Below are 22,754 nucleotides of genomic sequence, written 5' to 3' on the forward strand. Positions count from 1 at the left end.
CTAAAATGATGTATCATTCATTTTTTCTGCACATTGGAAAGCTAGCTTTTCCTTCTTTGAGTCTTGATTCAGGTGTAAAATACATCCTTTAAAAATGTGGATCTATTCCCCATCTTTCTTTCTTTCCTTACAACTCTATTTGGACATCATGATATAAAAAAGATGTTGAAACTCTAGAAAGAGTACAGAAAGAGCAACAAAAACGACTAGGGGATTGGAGGCGAAAACACATGAAGAACAGGAATTGGGTATGTCTAGTTTAATGAATAGAAGAACTAGGAGTGATATGATAGGAATCTTCCAATATCTAAGGAGCTGCCACAAAAAAGAGGGGGATCAGCCTATTTTCCAAAACATCTGAGGGCAAGACAAGAAGTAACGGATGGAAGTTTAACAAAGAGAGAATTAAAAATTAGAATTAAGGAGAATTTTCCTGCCAGTTAGAACAATTAATCAGTGAAACACCTTGCCATTGTGGGTGCTCCATCACTGGAATTTGTTAAGAAGAGATTGGACAACCACTTGACTCTAATGGTATAGGGCCTCCCTGAATAGGGGGTTGGACTAGAAGACCTCCAAGACCTCCCTTCCAACTCTGTTATTCTTCCAATGAGTATTACAGCAAAGGAGGCGATACACTGATGAGAGTTCATTAGCAGGATGTGACTTTTATTCTAAGGCAGTTTCAGATGGAACAGGTCCCTTGAAACGGAAGTGCACCCATCAAGGGAAATCCTTGGATAGATATTAGGAATAGGCACAATTGCAAAGCTTTTGTCAAAGTAACATCTGATTAGCAGAGAGTCCACCTGGTGCCCAAACATCTAATTTCTGCTTTCATCTAATACCTCTCTCAAGAAATAATACAATAATTCAGTCACACTCTTCTGCTTGATCTTCCTTTTCAAGGACAATGTTAGCCTGCCAAAGGAGGTCCAAGCCAGCCTTCTGGAGCACTTGCTGGTGGCAGCCCAGCCCATCCTTCGAAAGGCAGATGATGTGGAGTGGACACTCTGGATGATGCAATATCTCCCAAAATTGATACCAGGAATAAACAGTTCACTTGTTCCACTCTTATTTGAGGATCTGGAGACCAGAAATTGTTCTGCTGTCAATGCTGTGTATGAGTTCTATGACATATTTACAATTATTTCATTTCAATAAGTTCTTTAATTCTGCTATTTTAAGTGCCATATTAATTGTTATTGTTATAAATTTGTCGTATCATATTTCATATGTCATATATCACATATCACTATCACATCACATACATACACACACACACACACACATACACTACTATCTATCTACTGGATTATAAGGCTGTCCAACTAAAAATGCGACTTTACTAGTTTTAGTAAACAGATGTTATTATATTATGTTATGTTATATATTACAGACCGGAGAGTACAGGAGATGCAAGACAATTGGCTTTCCTAAGAGATTCATGGCTTGGAGAGATTCTTTATTTTCTCTTAGGCTTTACATTCCTTGTTGCCTTGTTGCACAACACACTCAAGCCTAAGATAGACATGTAGGCAGGAGCCCTCATGGCACCTGCGCCTGTCTGTCTTGCGTATCAGCCCTTTTGAGCACTTTGCATTCTTTCTGAATGGTTGAGAGTAATAATACTTTTTCTTTTATTACAGAGTAACTTTGTTAAATGGCTCTCTTGGTCAATTTGGCAATGCTACCCGACAGAAAGTTTTCGAAGCCATCCTTTGGGTGATCTCAGGTAACTAGCAACCAGAGCAGTCCCAGTGCTTTAAGCTGCCTCAAATGCAGCTGGTGTGCTGCATTTTGGATGGAGGGGGCAGAACAGCAGAGACTATAAGGCAGTGATGGCGAACCTATGGCACGCAGAGCCATTTGTCAGGGCACGCGAGGCCCTGCCCGGCCAGCTGAGTTCACCCTTTTTTAAAGCCATTTTTCATCCTCCCCAGGCTCCACAGGCTTTATAGGAGCCTGGGGAGGGCAAAAACAGCCTCCCCGCCCCCCAGACGCCCTCCGGAGGTGTCAGGGAAGCCTCCGGACGGTCCCTGAAGCCTTCGGAACGTTTAAAACGACCCTCCGGGCAAACAGGAAGTGACTTCCGGTTTGCTCGGAGGGTCATTTTGAGCGCTCCGAAGGCGTCAGGGAAGCCTCCGGACGGTCCCTGAAGCCTTCGGAGTGCTCAAAACGACCCTCCAAGCTCGGAGGATCGTTTTGAGCGCTCCGAAGGCTTCAGGGACTGTCTGGAGGCTTCCCTGACGCCTCCGGAGGGCGTCCGGGGGGCGGGGGAGGCTGTTTTCACCCTCCCCAGGCTCCTATAATGCCTCTGGAGCCTGGGGAGGGCGAAAAAAGCATTTAAAAATGGGGGGGAATGCCTGTAGTGCACACATGCGCACTGGGGGTCACGCATTGTATTATGGGTGCGGCAAGCCCGCACATGACCCCCCTGTGCTTCCCCCACTTATGGCACGCGAGCCAAAAAAGGTTCGCCATCGCTGCTATAAGGGGTGAAGGACACTTTCACAAGAACCCCATTTAGCTGACTTGGTTAGATGCCTTAGGATGCTCTGTTCCCCCGTGTCTACATCCCTCTGTCCTTGGATCCTCCAATGGGGCTCAGAGTGTTGATTTACCTTTTACAAAGTTCTTGTAATGATTGTTAAAATGATACATAAGAGGAACTTCACATTATTATCAATGTTTTAAATAAATGCCAGTATGATTATTACTAAAGATGTAGGCTTTACTTTCATCCTCAGTAAAGCGTAATGTTTAAATCAAGCATAAATTTCTAATTTTGGAAAAATAAAGCTTGATGTTTCAAATATTAAACATCCTGATAATGTTTTTACTTGAGAAATTTAAAAATTATCAAATGATCTTACCTGATTTTTATTGAAATATCTTTTGTCCTCCCTTCTTTGACTTCTTCAGTCTCCTCTCTTCGATGCTATGCTTCACACACCAATTTTTGGGTGTTTCTAGAAAAGACATTTCAGGGTTTTGTTGACTTCCTGACTTTGAAGGATCTGGAAACTTTAATTCCCTCCTCTGACCTCCAAAAGGTACTGTTGTTATTCATTCACAACAAAATAGTATCTAAATATTCATGCAGATTTTTTTCTTCCTAATTTCTGCTTTTTTTAGATCAGCGGATTGTTGATCTATTAGTTGTGGCAGGAATTGGTCGGCTGGCTTGATGAAGTTGTGTGGGCTAAGAGAGAGGGACTGGCCCAAAGGCATCCAGCTGGTTTTCTTTCCTAAGCCAGAACTAGAAGTCACAGTCTCCCAGTTTCTAGCGCAGTTCCTTAACCACTAACTCAAATTGGCTCTCAATCATTCATGCAGGAATGACCTGTGAAAAATATCCCACTTAGCCAACACTGGGGAGCTGCATTCCCCCCCCCCCCCAATTATCTGTTCTCTACAATCAGGGCATGAGTCCTTCTTGCTACCTCGCTATGCTAACCTCGCTAGCCTGTAGTTGTCAAGGTTCCAAATAGCATCCAAAAGTAAATCAGAGTCCAATGCAAAGGATTCCTCAAAATTCTAATTTATTAAGAGAACCATGTTGGCACATCTGGGAAAGCCCGAATCTGAAAGCTTCCAGGTTTTCTCCCCCAGTTGAAAGTTCAAGATCCTGCCCCTACACCAACAAATTCATCACATGGCCCAATCGCCTACTGCCACACTGGCAGCTTCTACCCATCCAGTTCCGGCCAGGCGTAGAGACAAAGGGTGACCTTGACTTTCTAGAAATAATTTTATTATAGCTACATATCACCCAACTCCGTATAATCCCCCCTCCCATTTTCCCACAATAGAAAACGCATAATAGAAAGTGTGGCAAGCCTAAAGTCCAAAAAGGAAAAGATGGCTTGCAGGCCTGACAGGCGGCCTCCCCTCAGAAGAAAAGCATGTCCTGTAAAGAGAATAATGTAGGGGGTTAACATAAGCATAACTAACCACCTCCCCCCCTTTCCCCCCCAAGGGCCCCTTTGGCTTATCGGGAAATTTATCATGAAATTGTTTCACTAACTTGTCAGCTTTTACGTTCCAACTTTTTACCCATGTAGCTTCAGACAAAGGGTATCCCTCCCAATGTACTAAATATTGCAAATGACCTCTATATAATCTAGATCTAATTTTTTCCCCACTTCGTAGTGAGTTTCTCCCTGATTTACTACTGGGGGAGGGGTTGGTTGGGTCTGTGGTCTTAAATTAGTACGAATCACAGGTTTCAGCAAGCTACAATGAAAAACTGGTTGAATCTTCCCTAGGATTCTAGGCGAGCTGAGTTGAACTCTTACTTGGTTAATTATTTTGACCATTGGGAAGGGACCTAAGAACTTTGGCCCTAATTTCTTGCTAGGCATCCTTAACCGTATATAATTGATTGATAGAAAGACTTTATCTCCCAAACGAAAGGGGGGTTGAAGCGAGTGGTGTTTGTCAGCTTGTTTCTTGTAGTCTTCCGTCGTTTCTGCTAGAGCCTTTTTGGTATTATCCCACCCCTTTTTAAGAGCATCCATCCATTCAGACAAAGACATCGAGGAGGGGGGCCCTCTAGGCAGCTCAGCCATGAGAACAAATTCCATGCCACTGGTAACTTGAAAAGTAGTTAACCCAGTGCTGCTGTGAACAGCGTTGTTATATGCCACTTCAGCAAACGGCAGCAGGTCTGACCAATTGTTCTGTTGGTAATCCACATAACAACGAATGTATTGTTTGACAATTGCATTTGCGCGTTTCACTGCTCCGTTTGTGCTCAGATGGAAAACTGAGCTAAGTCCTTGCGTGGACCCAACGGACCTCAGGAACTCCCTCCAGAACTTGGTGGTGAACTGAGATCAGAGATGAGTCTCCTAGGTGATCCTGTGGGAGGAGTCTTTGATGGGATATTCTCAGACCCCATTGCCTTGAGACTGAGGTTAAATTGAGGCCACTCCCCTCTGCCTCACTTCCTGGATCCCAGTTAATCTCAGTCTTTCGGCCTAATAGACTTTTTTCTTGGCTCCTGACTTTATTCAATTTGGTGTGAGAATTTTCCATCCTTGCCTTCCCCACCTCCTCCCTTGGTCTTCCCTGAGTGATTGTGGCTGCGCTGGGCAATAGCTGGGCTTTGCAGGAGCGCCTCAGGCTCCAAGACTCCGGGTGCTTTTCAAGGGCAGCCGCATGTAGAGAGCATTGCAGTAGTCCAGGCGAGAAAGGACGAGGGCATGAGTGACTGTGCACAGAGCATCCCGATCCAGGAAGGGGCGCAACTGACGTACCAGGCAAACCTGGTAAAAGGCCCCCCTGGTCACGGCCGTCAGGTGTTCTTGTAAGCTAAGCCGTGTATCCAGGAGGACTCCCAGATTGCGAGCCTTCTCTGAGGGGGCTAAAATTTCTCCCCCTATCGTCAAAGATGGGACAAGATGTACAAATCGGGATGATGGAAACCACAGCCACTCAGTCTTGGAGGGATTGAGCTTGAGCCTGTTCCTCCCCATCCAGATCCGCACAGCCTCCAGGCATCGGGACATCACGTCGAGGGCATCTTTTGGGTGGTTTGGTGTAGAGATGAAAAGTTGGGTATCATCAGCATATTGATGATACCGTACCCCAAAACCACGGATGATCTCGCCCAGCGGTTTCATGTATATGTTGAACAGGAGGGGTGAGAGAACCGACCCCTGGGGCACCCCACAAATGACGCGCCTGGGGGTCAATCTCTGCCCTCCAGTCAACACAAACTGCGACCGATCCGACAGGTAGGAGGAGAACCACCGTAAAATGGTGCCCCCCACTCCCAACCCCCCGAGTCGTCGCAGTAGGATACCATGGTCGATGGTATCGAAAGCCGCCGAGAGGTCTAATAGGACCAGGACAGAGGAGCAGCCCTTGTCCCGGACCCGCCAGAGATCATCGACCAACGCGACCAATGCTGTCTCCGGGCTGTACCTGGGCCTGAAACCCGACTGGAACGGATCCAGGTAGACAGCTTCATCCAGGTACTGGGAAGCTGATGTGCTACCACACTCTCGACAACCTTTGCTACAAAGCGAAGGTTGGAGACCGGACGATAGTTGGCTAAAGAAGCTGGGTCCAGGGAAGGCTTCTTAGGGAGGGGCCTCACCACCACCTCCTTCAATGACCATAGGGCCCGGGGGGCTCCCGGGGTAGTGGTCTCAAAGTGGATCCGATCACAGGTTTTAAGAGGCTACTATGAAACACTGGGTGTATCTTCCCCAACAATCGAGGTAGTTTCAATTGCACTGTGACTGGATTGATGATCTTTACTATGGGGAATGGCCCCAGTTTCTCACTAGGCAGTTTGAATCTCAAATATTTTGTGGAGAGGTAAACCTTCTCTCTTACCCAGAATGGCCGTTGCGGAGCCCGCTGTTTATCTGCCTGTTTCTTATAAGTTTGTGCCGCCTTAGCCAGTGCCTTTTTGACATTTTCCCAGGTTGATTTCAGCATCGACATCCAATCAGTCAAGCTGACTGAGGAGGGGGGATCCCTTGGATAATCAGGCATTGGGACGAAGTCCATACCACTCACTATTTTGAATGGTGAGATCCTATGCTACTGTGAACAGCATTATTGTACGCCACCTCTGCAAAAGATAAAAGGTCTGCCCAATTGGACTGCTGATAGTTCATGTAACACCTCAGGTACTGCTCTATCATGACGTTCAGTCTCTCTGCTGCCCCATTGGTGCTCGGATGAAAAGCTGAACTAAGACCCTGAGATGACCCAATGGACTGCAGGAACTCCCTCCAGAACTTAGCCGTGAACTGGACCCCTCTGTCTGAGAAAATTTTTCGAGGTACTCCATGTAGTTGGTAGATATGCTTCACGAACAGTTTGGCCAGTTTGTGAGCCGAGGGTAGTCCGCTACAGGGTATGAAGTGTGCCTATTTGGAGAAGAGATCTATTACAGTCCAAATCACCGTATTTCCCCCACTTTTTGGCAACTCTACTATAAAGTCCATTCCTCCTACGGCCTCGTTGGCTCTGCTACTGTTTGCAGCAGTCCGGGGGAGGGGGTGTTTCCTGGTCATCTGTTTCTTGTGGCGCAGATGGTGCAACTTTTCACATAACTATCCATGTCTTTCTTTATGCCAGGCCACCAGAATTGCCTCTGGGCTAAGTGTAAAGTCTTTAGGAACCCAAAGTGGCCTGCCAGTTTGGCGTCGTGACTCCTCTGGAGAATTAGGGTATGTAGGGATTCTGGGACACAGAGTTTCATCCCCTTCCATGCAAGGTCATCTCTTTTCGTCAAGATGTGTTGGTTGTTTTGGAACCAGGGGTCTGCTACCAGTTCAGTTTTGAGTCTCGTGGTTAGGTCGCTTGCGGGTTGGTCTTGCTGGTCATGGCGTTGCCAACTGGTGGTTACTTGGGCAGCTGTTTGAGTAGAGGTAATGGTGGCGTCCACTACGTGCTCCCATTCACATTTGTACTGAGGCATGTGGGAGAGGGCGTCAGCTAGAAAGTTCCTTCCGCCTGGAATGTGCTTTAAGACAAAATCAAAATGGTTGAAGCATTGAGCCCATCAGACTTGTTTTGGTGATAGTTTCCGAGGGGTCCTAAGCGCCTCCAGATTTTTGTGGTCCAGACTTCGAATGGTTTCTGGCTCCCTTCCAACAGTGTCTCCAGGTTAGCAATGCCCATCTCACTGCGAAAGCCTCCTTTTCCCATGCGGCCCATCGTCTCTCTGTGTCTGTGAGCTTGTGGGAGGTATAGGCGCAGGGTTGTAAGTTTCCTTGGATGTTTCTTTGGAGTAGGACCGCTCCCACTGCCACATTGCTGGCATCTGCCTGAATCACGAAAGGTTGCTCGGAGTCAGGATGCTTCAGCACTGGCTCCATTTCAAACATTTCTTTTAGTGTCTCGAACGCCTCTTGGCAGGTTAGGTCCCATGGTAGGGGTTGTCCCGGACAAGGTTTTGTTCCTGGGCTCCCTATCTTCAGGAGGTCTGTCAGGGGTTTGGCAATCTTCGCAAAGGAGGAGATGAATTGCCTGTAGAAGTTCGCGAACTCTAGGAAGCTTTGTAGCTGTCTGCAGGTGCAAGGGGGATGTCAGCTTAGGACAGCTTGCACTTTCTCTGGGTCCATCTCTATTCCCTCATTTGACACTCGGTAACCCAGGTAGTGCATGGTGGAATTCGCATTTTGATACCTTGACATACAGGTTGGCTGCCAGAAGTTTCTCCAGTACTTGGCGGACCAGGGATACGTGGTCGTCCATGTTCTCCGTGTAGATAAGGATATCATCTAGGTAGATGACCCCCTTGTAGAGGTGCTCGTTTATTAACTGCATGAATACCGCTGGGGCCCCCTGCAGTCCGAAAGACATCACTTTGAATTGAAAGCTCCCTAGGGGGCAGTTGAACACTGTTTTGCACTCATCTCCCTCTCTGATACGTACTCTGTAGTATGCTTCTCAGAGGTCTAGTTTGGTGAAGACTTTTCCCTTGGCGAGATGAGACAGCATGTCCTTCATGAGGGGGAGGGCGTATAGGTTGTGTACGCACACCCAATTTATCCCTCAAAAGTCCACACACAATCTCATGGTTCCATCTTTTTTTTCTTTGAAGAGGACTGGTGCCGTGACCCGTGGCTTGGCTGGCTCAATGAACCCCCTTGCTAGGTTTTTGTCTATGTATTTGAACATCTCCTGCATTTCCCGGGGCGTCATGGCTCAGGACCTAGATACCTGCGGGATCGTATCCTGCCCCATACATCCCTGCGACCAATTCGCTCACACAGAGAGGGACTTCTCCAGGTGCCGTCCACCAGACAGTGCTGAGGGGCGGCGCCTAGGAGCAGAGCCTTCTCTGTGGCGGGCCCAGCCCTGTGGAATGACCTCCCTCCGGATATTAGGATTACCTCTGACCTCCGCGCCTTCCGTGTAAAGCTCAAGACCCACCTATTCCAAGTAGCTGGCCTGGCTCAACCATAGTTTGATCATATCGTTCCTGACGGGTTTTTTAATTTTGTGATTTTATTTAGGGGATTTTAAACTGTGATTTTAATTGTTTCCATTCATCTGTCTACCTCCTCCACGTATATGTCTATATTTTGTGTCTGTATTGTCCATATTTGTATTTTATATGTTTTTATTGTACGCCGCCCCGAGTCCTTCGGGAGAGGGTGCGGCTAACAAATCAAATTTTATTATTATTATTATTATTATTGTCATGGCATACAATTTGGGCTTGGGTAGTTTTGCCCCGGGATGATTTCGATGGCACAGTCTGTCTCCCGGTGGGGAGGCAGAACATCGTACTCTGCCTCGCTGAATCCTTCTGCGAGGTCCTGATATTCTATCGGAATCGGTTCGGCCTCTGGGGTTTTGTCGGATGTGGTTGCCAGTTGTTCTCGTGGGCTTTCTTGGGGGGTTTCCAGCGTGGGTGGTGTTTCTGCTTGCCGGTGTGGGAGGGGTTGGGGGCCCCTTGATATCCTAAGTCTGCGGGTACCCCCTTGCCACCAGATAGTCGGTCCCCACTTATCTAGCCAGGAAAGTCCCAGTATGACTGCATCAGTCATTTTGGGGGCTATTATGAATTGAATTACTTCCCAGTGATCCCCTAGTTCTAGCCTCACTGGTTCAGTTAGGTGGGTGGCATAGGCTCCTCCCATTAGGGCCACATCGACCTGCTCGAACCGGATCGGGTGGGCCAGCCTTTTTGCTCTGATCCCCAGGTTCAGGACTGTGCTTAGGTTGATCAAGCACCTTGTGCAACCTGAATCTATTAGGGCTTGAAAATCCCCCTCGTTTCCTGTTTTGGGGCTGTGAGGCGTGTTGGAAAAAGGAAAGGGTGAATTGATTCAGTCACCATTGGGTCATTTTCTCCCTCGTCCTCGCTGTCATATGATTCTGACGATTGATTGTTGTTGCCTGGGGTTCCATCACTTTTGCCTGAGGGGAAAGGGGCCTTTGCAGCATGGAGGGCTTTCCCTCATGTGTTGGTGGTCCGTTTGGACTCTTGTTCTGGTCGTGCCCTGGGCGGTGGGTCTGGTCTTGGTTTGAGGGCTAGGGTTGGGCATGCAGCTGCCATGTGGCCCATCCCCCTGCATCTGTAGCATTTCAGCGGACTTCGAGGGAGGGCTGGTCTCAGAGCCTGCTGTGGTGCTGTGATTCCCCGCTGGCTGGGTGGTTTCAGGTCGGGTTGACCTCTCTCTTGTGTGTCCGGTTGCTTTGTTATGTCGTTGGTGCGCAGCCCACTGTCGACTTTTGTTGCTATTTGGAACCACTCAGAGAGTTGGTTTGGGATGTCGTTGCTTGTCCAGGCTTGTTCTGAAAAAATGCACCAGCAGCCACTCTGGTAAAGTGGGTAGCCTTTCTATGACCCTCCTAAATTCACAGATGTGCTCTTTGATGGGGCGGCCTCTCTGGTTTAGGTTGCTGAGTTCCTCTTCCGCATATGAGTACTCCTCCACCTCCTCAAATCTGGCCTCTAGCAGTTGCAGGAAGTCATCTATGTTTTGCAGTTGGGGGCTCTCCTCTTGTGGAGGGCAGCTAGCCATTCCCTTGCTTCTACCTCTAGACCCTCTGTGATGGTATTCACCATGGCTTTGGGGGATGGGTAGAGGTGCCCATAGCGTTCTAGGTGGATATCAGCTGAATCAAGGAATGGGGCTAGCTGGTCTGAGTCTCCATCAAACTTTCCCCTGAATTGGGGTGGGTCATCCAGCCCTAATCCCCCAGCCTCCTGTCGGCATTGGTATGCTTGCACCTGATATGGCTGGTCATCTTCTTCACCCCTAGTTTGGAGAGAGGGAAGGGGTTGCCTGCTCTTGGCAGCCTGCCTGCTGCGTGGGAGAGGCACTGTTTGCCGTTCTGAGCTCCTTCTCCTTCTATTGGTAGGGGAAGCGGGGCTGCACTCCAGTCTGCATCTCCTCCCTTCAACAAGATCAGATGTCCCTCCCCTCTCCTTTGGGCAGCATGAGGGCCCGTCATCATGAAGGGTGGCTCAGTAAAAATTCTCCCTCTGTTGCTCTTTTGCACTCCCTCGGGATTCCATCTGGGGCTTTGGGAGCCTAGCTTGTTTCCAGTCCCACCTCCAGTCCACCCTTGCCAGCTTGCTTGAGACCCTTCCCTGTATCTGAGGACTAGGGCAAGGGAATTTCCACCAGTACTTACCTTCTCTTGCTTCTGCTTCTGAGAAAGGCATCACTGCTTGGCATTGCTGCATAGCTCCAGCTGCAATCAATCTCCTGTCTTCCTGATTTTCCCTCCAAGCAACCCAAACATGGGGGGGGGGGAGTGCTTGGAGAGCCCGGGCTTCAGGAACCCTGGAAAAAATATATTTTAAAGGTCAGTTTTGGCTCTCTGTGAAGTTCCCAGAAGACAGCCTAATTAATTTACGAGCCTCCAGACATAGCTCAAAGGAAATCCAATCATTTATTAGGATCGCCATTCTGGCATGGACTCCGGTGGAGCCAAAACTGCTTCAGCTTAATTGCATTTGAACTTTACCCCTGTAATCCCCTCCCTTCTGTCCTGCATCATAATTCATATTCTCCAACTAGGCTGTAGACATGAGATCCGACTCCAGCTGAAGGCATGCATGGAATCCCCCCCCCCCCTCCATGCCAGCCTGATAATAGTCATGGCAACGCTTTAGAAGTTGGGGCGGAACATCATCTCCTGTCACTGAGGGCGGAGCACATCTTGGGGTGCACAACCTGCAAGCCGGCTGGCTCAGCTGAGTGACAGTGGACCACCGAGAATGGCAATTGGTTCCCGAGGTTTTCGACAGGATTTGCCAGAGGTTCGGCAGGCCAGTTATGGATCTGTTCGCCACGCCAGCCAACGCACAGGTCTAGAGGTTCATCTCCCGGTACCCAGCTCAGGGGGTGGAGGACGTGGACGCCCTGTGGTGTCATTGGCCGTAGGGCCTCCTGTATGCCTTTCCCCCTCTTCCCCTCATTCCCGGGGTCCTCAGGAAGTTGGTAGTCAAGGGGGCAGAGGTCATTCTAGTGGCCCCTTATTGGCCCTGTTAGCCTTGGTTGGCGGACCTGCTAGATCTGTCCATGTCCCCCCACTGGAGGATTCCCCGGGGGGAGGTGGCTCTACACCAGGGGACCCTGTGCCATCTGGAGGCTCAGTGGCTCCAGTTGACTGTTTGGCATTTGAGAGTGAACAGTTGAGGGAGGCCCAGTTTTCGGCCAGTGTCATTACGACCATCGAGGCCTCCAGAAGAAAATCCACTACCAGCATCTACAACACCACTTGGACTGCTTTTGTTCCGTGCAGGTAGATCCAGCGCAAGCCTCGATACCTCAGGTGCTGGAGTTCCTGCAGGACGGGCTGGACAAGGGGCTTTCTCATAACACCTTCAAGAGGCAGGTTGCGGCATTGGCACCGGTTCTTGGGGGGTTGGGTTCCCGTTCCCTAGCACAGGATCCGATCATTAAAAGGTTTCTCCGGGGGGCAGCCAACCTTAGGCCCCCTGTGATCCATCGTTTCCCCACTTGGGATCTTCCAATGGTCCTGCAGGCGCTGACGGGGGCTCCCTTCGAGCCATTAAGGACGGTGAGTCTGCAGTTCCTCACCCTGAAGGTAGTGTTCTTGGTGGCCATCACGTCCCCCAGGTGCATTTCTGAGATCAATGCACTGTCCTCCAGTGTGCACATTCCATGAGAACAGGGTGGTCCTCAGACTGGACCCTTCATTCTTACCCAAGGTCAATTCCCCGTTCCACAGGGAACAGGAGATAGTCCTGCCTGATTTCCGGCACCATCCAGGGAGAGGGAATGCTCCTGGTATTAAGTTCTTAATTGTAATTAGGATGCATGAGGCGATCCGGTAAAGTACTAGTTTTTTATTTCAGATTCAACTAAGTAAAACCATAACAAGAACAGTGAACTCCGGTTTGACAGCTATTTATATAGCAGCTGTCAAACCAGCAACCAATCAGAAGAATGTTAGCTCCCTCTGGTGACGCCTACAGGAATTGACCAATCCAGACATTCGGTGGGTGTTGATTGACACCTTATGTTTGCTAGCCTTAGACACAACACCTGGCATCGACTAAATGTGAGGAGGGCGTTGCACATCTACCTTAAATGTACCTCTCCCCTCTGGAGGTCAGAGGCCTTCCAGTCTTCCACCCTTGGGGCTAGGGTATCCTCAGCTACCATTGGTAGATGGATCAGGTGAGCTATTACTAGAGTCTACGAGGCTTGCAGCCTTACGGTGCTGGCTGGAATTATGGCCCACTCCACCAGGAGTGCGGCCACGTCAGCAGCCTGGTCAAACCAGACACCCATAGAGGATATTTGCAGGGCGGCAGCCTGGGCTTCCCCTACGCCTTTCATCAGACATTACCGGGTGGACGCTTATGCTTTGATGGAGGCTTCATTCGGTAGGCAGGTTCTGTAGAGAGTGTTAGAACTTTGGGAGGCTCAGGGTTCCGATTCCCTCCCTGGGACATCGAACATTGGTATGTCCCATCCATGACTCCTCCCACGGGATCACCTAGGAGACTGTCAGTTGGTCTTACCTGAACTGCAGGTTTCTAGGTTCCCATGGGAGGAGTCACTCCCCATCCCAATTTGGTGCTGACACGGGAAGTACCTGAGCGTTCTTGTTGAGTTAGGTCGGTTCGGTTCTTGGCTGGTTTGGTTGTTGTTCTTGTGTTCCGTTTGCTGTTCCTTACCATTCCTACCAGATTCCTCTTATACCGTTGACCTTTGATTAACTGGGAGCCAGGAAGTGAGGCAGAGGGGAGTGGCCTCAATTTAACCTCAGTCTCAAGGCAAATGGGGTCTGAGAATATCCCATCAATGACTCCTCCCACGGGAACCTAGAGACCTGCAGTTCAGGTAAGACCAACTGACATTCTCCTGGGTAGCCTGTGTAGGCGGTAAATGTGCTTGACAACCTCTTCACTAGCTTTTTTGCTGATGGTAATCCTGAGAAAGCGATGAAGTTGGCTGGAGCTGGCCGCCTCTTGTGACCTCCAAACTTTGCATCAAGGTTTCGCTGTAGGACCTCCAGCCTCAAGCTGGCAGGAACATATAGTTTGGACCCCTTCCAGGCTAGCCCATCTCTCATCGTCAAGATGTCTTTGTTGTCGTTGAGCCAGGGGTCAGGTAGCAGCACCGATTTCAGTGCGGTGGTTAGCTTGTCTTGGCTGGGAATAGGCTGCCATCTGGTCTGGCTGCGGGTGATGACTTGTGCAGCCATTTAGTTGGGGGGAATTATGGTGTGAACCACCTCCTGCCTTCGACTATCAAACTGCAGTTTCCTTGATAAGGCATCAGCCAGCAAGTTCTTCCCTGCAGGGATGTGCTTCAGTTCGAACTTAAATCTCCTGAACTGTTGTGCCCAGTGGACTTGCTTTGGAGACAGCTTCCTGGGGCTTTTTAAGGTTTTAGGTTTCGAGGCTTTTATGATCAGTCCAGACCTTGAATGGCACTTTTGCACCCTCTAGGAAATGTCTCTGTGTGAGTAGTGCTAAATGGATCACATAAGCTTCTTTCTCCCAAATGGCTCATCTTCTTTTGGTGGCAGTGAGTTTTTTAGAGACATACACACAAGGCAGTTGTCCCTTTTTGTCCCTTTGCAAAAGCATGGCCGCTACAGCCACATCACTGGCATCTGCCTGGATTATGAATTGCTGTTCTGGGTCAGGGTGTTGCAGAATGGGCTCTTGGGTAAACAGCTGTTTTAATTTCTCAAATGCTTTTTGGCAGACCATTGTCCACCCAATTGGCTGGTTTGGCTTCAGCTTTGCCAGCGATGGCACTGTTTTTAACAGTTCAATTAGGGGCAGAATGAATTGGTGATATAAGTTAGCAACCCCCAGGAAACTCTGTAGCTGTTTGCGGGTGTGTGGGGGTTGCCAATCTAGCACAGTTTTCACATTCCCTGGGTCCATTTCTATCCCCTCGCTGGAAATACGATACCCGAGGTAACCCAGGGAGGTTTTGTGAAATTCACACTTCGATAGCTTTGTGTAGAGCTTGGTGGACAGGAGTTTTTCCAGGACTTGCTGCACCAGCTTTACGTGTTCTTCTAGGTAGCACATGGAACCATTTGTCAGGGCAGGCAAGGCATTGCCCTGTCAGCTCCAGTGCGCATACGTGTACCAGCCAGCTGACATTGGCTTTCATTTTCGGCGATTTTTCGCCCTCCGGAAGCTTCCTTGAACCGACTTCCAGTTTGCGTGTTGGGTTGTGCTTCACAACAGCCGAGGATGGAAGAGTTCGCTCAGGAGCGATGCCGGCGAGGAAAGCGGCCGGGTTGGAGGGAGGCATAGCCAGAGCTCTCTGAAACAGGTAAAGAAGTGTGGGGAGGTGAAGGGGAGAGAGAAGAGAGAGCGCTGGGCAGGAGCCACAGAGGGAGGACGGCAGTGGATCTTCTTTGCCCCTGCCTGGAGAAGGATTCTCCTGGCGCAAGGAGATTGAAAGAGGGAGGCCCAAGGTGGCTCCACCTAACCCAAAGGCGGCCAGGGATTACTCTCGCCCTCAGGCAACAGCTCCATCACCTCACCTCCTCAAGCCCGGCAAGGAAGCCAGTTCCTCCCATGAGATTTACCCAAGGAAGGAGAGAGAGAGCCCAAATCGGCTGAGGTCCCTTTCCCTGTGCCAAGAGAAGCACGAGCACCAAGCCGCCAATCCCTTCTGAAGTTAGCCTTAAACTCCACACAGCCTGAGAAAAGGAGCTTTATTTTCTCACTTGTGCTGGGCAGTGTTGCAATCTCTGTCCTTAACTGCTTCTTCTGGCTTGGGGAGAGCAGATCGGCTGGGCCCAGCTCTCTCACTCCTTCCTTGAGTGGATCTGGTGGGAGGAGCGGACTTCGTTGCTGGGCTTGAGGAGGAGGGAGGCGGAACTGTTTCCCGAGGGCGAGAGCAATCCTCAGCCGCTTATGGGTGTGGACAGACGCTGCAAGAGGGCAGGAAAGAAGCTGGTCTTGGCACAGACCAGAGGGCCTATGTGGGGATAGAGGAGGCGAGGTGATTTGAACGTGGGTGGGCAGTTTGCCGGTGCGACATTTGCTTGTTGGAGCGCTCCCCTTCGCCCTTAGTGATGGGGGATGCTTTGTCATGCGGACAAAGGCTGGCCCCCCTCTGCAACACGCGGGGGCTCCCCGCAGCCTCGGCTCATACGGAATGCAGCTGAGTCTGCTACCCTGAGCTGGCAGTGGTGGTGGACGCAGATTGGAGCACAGTAATTTCCCCGTTGCCATCGCACCTGCTCAGCTTGTCCCTCAGCTGGCTTCTGAGCTAGGAGGCAAAACCTCCTCCTCCATGGGAGAAAGGCGCAGAAAAGGTGTGCGCTGGGGAAACAGCTTCATCGGGGTCTGTGTGAGAGAAAGATCGGGCTGCTGGAGGGGGTTCCCCTGTTTGCCGTAGGAGCAAGAGAGAGTGAGAGAGCGGAGCCTCTCAACAAGTTTCCGAGTGCGCCAGCTTGCTGAAGAGACCAATCCACCACTGAACCCTAATCATGGCCAGCAGGTGGGCAGGTGAGCAGGCTTTCTTTTGCCTCAAGTCCACGGAGGGAGATTTCAGGGAAGCTTCACCTCCTTCAGAATGAAAACGGCCGGAATGGCGCCTCATCCCAGTGCTACTCCCATGGCAAATAGGGGAAACACCCCCTCCCCCTGCTGATCTCTCTCTCTCACCCCCCCACCCGGGGAACCTGTTTCCCCATGGCACACCCTTTCTGCGCCTGTGGAAGGTGGTGGGCATTGGGGGCATTGCACCCCCACCACCTGCCGGCCACCAGGGAGACCTCTGGTGCTGCCAGGTGCCTCCCGGCGCAGATGAGCCATGCTTGGCTGGGCAGGGGGGTCATGAGGCTTCAGGCCAGGACTGCGCGTGCATGGCTCCCCCACCAAGAGTAGTGGTTGCCTCTGAAGGTGGCAGGGAGCTGCAGGTGCTGTAAGTGCGAGTGGAAGGCGCTGGAAGCCTCCAGGGGGTGAAGGAAGGCCATTTTTGCCCTTCCCAGGCTCCTAGAAAGCCTCTGGAGCCTGAGGAGGGTAAAAAAAGGGACCATTGCACATCAAAAATAGAGGGGAGGGTGGGGGTTTGCACACATGTGCGTGGGGGGTGTTTGTGTGCGCATGCGCACGGGGGTTGCACACATAGGATTATGGGTGTGGCATGCCTGCCCATGACTCCTCTGCACTCTCCCTGCTTTTGGCACATGATGCCAAAAACGTTTGCCATCACTGTTCTAGGGTCTCCGTAAAGTTGAGAATGTCGTCGAGATAAATGAGCACCTGTTGATGTATTGCATGAACACTGCAGGGGCCCCTTGTAGGCCAAATGGCATGACTTTGAACTGGAAACTACCAAGGGGACAGTCTTCCATTCATCCCGCTCCCAAATTCGTATGCGGTAATACACCTCTCTTAAATCCAGTTTGGTGAATACCTTGCCCTTGGCCAAATGGTTCAACAGGTCCTTTGTGAGAGGGAAGGAGTAGGTGTTCTCTACAGAAATGGCATTAATGCCCCAGAAGTGAATGCACGGTCTCACCCACCCACCCCCAATTTCTTTGAAGAGCACGGGGACAGTTAGAATTGGCTGGTTGGATAAAACCCTGTTCCAAATTGGCATCAATGTATTTCCTTAATTCCACCATCTCTTTGGGGGTCATGGAGTACATTTTAGGCTTCGGTAGTTTTGCCCCGGGCATGAACTCTATCGTGCAGTAGGTGGGTCGATGAGGGAGGAGATAGTTGCAGTCTTCCTCACTAAAAACCCCTTCCAAGTCCTAGTATTCTTTTGGGATTTGCTGGATGACTGGCAGTTTAGCTTCTGCTGCCAGGGCGGCAGGCTCTGGCTTGTCTGCCTTGGGGGGCCCCTGGGTGGCTATCCAGCCTCACTGGGGGTAGCGGGCCGATGCCTATGGTTAACTTTCGGTAGCCATCCTCCCACTTTATGGTGTGTGCCCATTTGTCCAGCCATGCAAGCCCCAAAAGATCGATTCATTCATTTTCAACGCTATGATGAATCTGAGGAGTTCATGGTGGCGCCCTATCTGCAACCTCACCAATTCAGTGATTAGCTTGGCCGGGGTCCCTCCGATTAGTGTCCCATCGACTTGCTCAAAACGGATGGGATTGGCTAAGTGTCTTGTGCATATGGCCAACTGCTTCACGATGGACATGCTAATTAAGCACCGAGTATAGCCCGTGTCAACGACTGCCTCTACCTTCCCTTCTACCCCTTTCCCACGCACTGTAAGTTTGGCTTTGATGGCAAAGGGGCGGATGGCTGTACTTATCATCAGGTCGTCTTCGCTGCTGCTTTCCTCCTCTGAGACTGAAAAGGTTTCACCGTCTGGCAGACTGTCTCCTCAGGCTGGGGAGAGACTTCGTCCATTTGGTGGGCGAGATGACTCTTTTTGGGTGGTTTTCATGGGGTCCTTTTTGTCCCACTTGTGGCTGGGGTACGTGCTTGTGGGATTGGGGCCAGGGCCAAGCATTCCGAAGCTCTGTGCCCATGTTGGCCACACCAGTAGCACTTTATTGTTCCAGCTGATTTTGGGGTAGACGGCTTGGCCTCTCAGTTCAGGATCTAGGGCAGTCTTGAACGAGTTTCTCCTATACTCCCAAACTAATTATTTCATGGGACGCCTGGCTTGCCTCAACCCTTGGATTTGTGCTTCCACTTCCACATGTTCGGCCACACTGTTAAATCGGATTCGCATCTGTTGAACAAATCCATCAGCGTCTTCTAATTCAGGAGCTGCTTCATCGTGGAGCTCTGCTACCCATTCAGATGCCTCCCCCTCATCCATTCCTTCCGTTACAGCCAAAACCAGTTCCCGGTCGTAAGGGTATTGACTTCCATACTGGTTGATGTGTGCCCAAATTCGATTTAGGAAATAGGCTAGCTTTCCAGGAGTCCCATCAAACATCGCCCGAAATCGGGAAGGCGCGGGAGCTGGTGGAGCTGGCTCCTGGATTTGCGCGGGCGGTTGGGCAGGCACTTGGGGCTGGACCCCCCCCCCCTTGCAGCGCTTGACACTAGTCTTATTTGGATGCTGATTTTCTATTCTTTTTCTTTTTTTCAGATTGTGAATACTGTTCCGGCATATGATCTGGCTGACCTGTTTTCTAGAGAGGGATTCATTGATGATGATCCTTTCTTGACAGCTGTGTTAAAGATCTATAATAAAACTGGCTTATTTATTGACAGACTTTACCAGAAAAATATTATTGTAAGAAACAGTTATGGCTTATTTAATAAACTATTAAGAAGTGAGCTTTAAGTATAATATGTATGTACAGTATAAACATTATTATTAACTAGATTTAATATAGCTGCCCACTCCAGGAACTCCGGGTAACTTACAGAATGTAATACTAAATTAAACAATGACAAAAACAAACATTTTAAAAGGCAGCCTGAACTAAAAACAGCCAATAAAACAAATCTGTGACAACATTTAATAGAAGGAAAGTGGTGTCGATCCGTCCCCCCCCCCCATCCTGCTAAATGTACCAAAAAGGCCGGGGGAGGGGGGCACAGCCTCTCAAGTAACCAGATCTTATGCCATAAAAGCCTTTAAAAGTAAGTACCAGCGCCTTGAATTGCATTCATGGCACAGCAGTGACACGTAGGCATAACAGAAGTGCCCGTTGCTGCTTGCCCTGCTGCATTTTGAACCAGCTATAACTTCCATAACAGTCTTTCTCAACCTCAGTTCTGGCTGAGAATTGAAGTCCACATGTGTTGCTGTGGTTGAAAAACCCTGCTGCAGATGGCCTAGAAGGGCAGCCTTGTCTGAAATGCTGGCAAAGTTCAATTGCTAGGTCCTCCCAGTCAAGGAAAGGGCATAATTGGCCCATGAGATGTATCGGCATTGTTGTTTTTTGATTGTTCTCATCCCTGGCTAGATTTCTAGCACTCGGATCTTAGTTCTACGGCTTTCCTCTTGCAGGACATTCTTCCAAACAGCACCAAGGCAGCTCTTTTGGCTGGGCTGTGGCCCAGTGTGGTTTCTAGCAGCGAAGAGGCTGAGGTGTCCTTGTGGCTGGATAGACGCTTGGCTCATTTCTTCATGTTTCTTAATGGTGATATGTTGAATGCTAGTGAGACCTTGAACACCAGCTGTGGGACATTCCAAAAAATGTAAGTATGTAGCCATGTCAATATGCTGGCATGGAGTCCTACCTTACTTCGGAACTCTCCAGATAGATGGCACTGCAGTATCCGACTAATGGGAATTAGGAATGGAGGAGCAAGAGCTGGATACATCTTTGGGAAACAAATAGATCTAATTCGGAAGAGGTCCCATAGAACTCTCTCACATATTCCAACAACCCCATTCCTTAGCATTTTTTTAAAAAGAAGAATTGCTTTCTATAAGCAATTATAGTGGTGGCGGCACAGTGGTTAGAATACCGCGTTGCAGGCCAACTGCCCACAACCAGGAGTTTGGCTTAAACTTAGCCTTCTGAGGTTAGTAAGATGAGGACCCAGATTGCTGGGGGCAAGTTGCTGACTTTGTAAACCGCTTAAAGGGGTCTGTAAAGCACTATGAAGCGGTTATTGTTATAAGCATTTTATAATGAGAGTGTTGTCAGTTTTCTTTCCTATCATTGGTACACTCATTGTATACTCATTCCTATCTTTGGTTCACTGGGTGAAACCAGGCTTAATAGCAGTAACTGTGAGAGGGATCTTGGAGTCTTAGTGGACAAACAATTAAATATGAACCAGCAGTGGTTCAGCCAAAAAACCCAATGCAATCCTAAATTGCATTAACAGAAGGATACAATGAAGATCATGTGAGGTATTAATATCATTCTATAAAGCCTTAGTAAGACCACACCTAGAATACTGTATCCAGTTTTGGTCACCACACTATAAAAAGATGTTGAGACTCTAGGAAAAGTACGGAGAAGAGCAACCAGGATGATGAGGGGACTGGAGACTAAAACATATGATGAACTGTTGCAGGAAGTGGGCCTGGCTAGTCTAGGGAAGAGAAGGACCAGGGGAGACAGCAGAGCAGTCTTCCAGTAGTTGAGGGGCTGCCACAGAGAGGAGGGGGTCAAGCTATTTTCCAAGGCACCTGAAGGCCAGACAAGGAACAATGGATGGAAACTGAACAAGGAAAGATTCAATTTGGAAATAAGGAGAAATTTTCTGATAGTGAGAGCAATCAACCAATGGAACAACTTGCCTTTGGAAGTTGTGGGAGCTTCATCACTGGAGGTTTTCAAGAAGAGACTGGACTGCCATCTGTCAGAAATGGTGTAGGGTCCCCTGCTTAGCTCCCTAAGGTCCCTTCCAATTCTGTTAATCCTTAAAAATGTCTTTAAAATGTCTCTAGCTTCTTCCATTCAACATTTTATTTATGTTCTGCTTGTTGGAACTTATATTACACCCAATAAGATTTTGAATTCTGATGCAAAGAGATAGTTTATTTTTATGTGTTTATCTAACAGTTAATGGCTAAGTGGTGGTAGTAAAGCTAGTAAAGCTAATGAGTTTGCAAGAAAAAAGTCTGCTTCTCTGAGATTTTTTCTCTCTCTACTGGCCAATATTTACCCCATACCTCTCTTTCTGCAGAGTGAACAAAGTGAATGAAAATATTGTGATGTTCAAAGATAAGGAAGAAGAAATTTACTTCTCCATCAAAGCTTATCTGACTGGTAAGGCCATGGAAGAAGTTTCCTTTCTCTTTCCCTTGCAAGAGGTGCTGCATGTAGAGCTGACTATAGGCCCAACATGTAACCCATACATAGCTCACATGTAACACCTTCTCAGATCAGCACATGGCACAAGGACCTTCACATCAGAATGAGGTTCATTAAGTCTCTACAAGTCTTCAATGTAGTTTGAAATTGGTTGGCTTATAAAAGCCGATGTCCACCTAAGCTGGAGTCCTCACGTAAAAAGGTCTGTCAAAACTCCTGCACATAAAGTTTCCCTCACAAGTTTAAAAGAGGAAGAAAAAGTCACATATCTATCTCAAACTACTTGCTGTAGTAGAAATCCCTTATTTATGTGTCACTATGACAGTGTGATATATCTGTCTTGATCTCAAGTCTTGGAGTTGAGATGACCACAGACTGGTCCTGCTGGTTTTCTGCCAGGAACAGTCAGAAAAAAAAGATACCAGTAATTGTCTGGATCCCATAACATTGCTAACTCCTAATTCTTAGCATTGTGTTAATATTAGCTAGTTTGTTTATAGCATTTTCTAGTGGTATTAAAAATGCAAGTGCTTTAAAGTATTTTAAAAACTATAAAATAAAAACCAGGATAAAAATATATCAAAGGGACCAGTGTCTGGAATTAGATTTCTTTCAAAGTAACTGGAATGATTTTTCATGCAGCAAGCAAAAGCAGACCACGATGCTACAATCCCAGCAATCCCGAGAGATCCAGTTGGCTTGTGATGTATCTTGGGAACTATATTCGTTATAGCAGCGCCAGAGACATGCGCTTATTCACAAACAAGAGTGCTGCCATAGTACGTATTGCTGCTGGAATTGTTTTAAACAAAACCTGTTGGGAAAACTGAAGTCTGAGCAAATTCTCTTTAGAAAATAATAACTTATGCCTGATACGTTTATTGTTAATTTTTATTCAACCCACAGGGACAACATCCCATTGTTTAGAACAATGGAATGATCAGTGGGGCCTCTGCTGTGGGGTCAGTAAAGCTAAGATAACAACTGTGATTAACGGGCAGAGTTTTGATTGCACAGCCATGGTTGCCATCTTTTTTTACTCCATGTGAATAAATAGACTATATTTAAAATATTTTGTATACAACTTTTTCTTGGTTAAGTA

The 22,754-nt window shown here is 48.6% G+C and overlaps 1 protein-coding gene across 4 annotated transcripts in view; it reads left to right on the forward strand.

The window, feature by feature from the left end:
- The window catches only part of LOC309398879 (uncharacterized protein), an 80,423-nt gene that overhangs the window by 20,216 nt on the left and 37,453 nt on the right, over positions 1–22,754 (forward strand). For all 4 annotated transcript variants that reach the window (XM_081966149.1, XM_081966151.1, XM_081966152.1 and 1 more), the window contains exons 12-18: positions 910–1,121; positions 1,650–1,735; positions 2,926–3,056; positions 19,018–19,164; positions 19,888–20,078; positions 21,525–21,607; positions 22,295–22,431. In XM_081966149.1, the coding sequence (XP_081822275.1) occupies positions 910–1,121; positions 1,650–1,735; positions 2,926–3,056; positions 19,018–19,164; positions 19,888–20,078; positions 21,525–21,607; positions 22,295–22,431 (987 nt within the window). The remainder of the gene's footprint in view (positions 1–909; positions 1,122–1,649; positions 1,736–2,925; positions 3,057–19,017; positions 19,165–19,887; positions 20,079–21,524; positions 21,608–22,294; positions 22,432–22,754) is intronic.

Source organism: Natrix helvetica (genome assembly GCF_964273705.1).
Source record: "Natrix helvetica genome assembly, chromosome: 13".
In the NCBI taxonomy this organism is placed as follows: Eukaryota; Metazoa; Chordata; class Lepidosauria; order Squamata; family Natricidae; genus Natrix; species Natrix helvetica.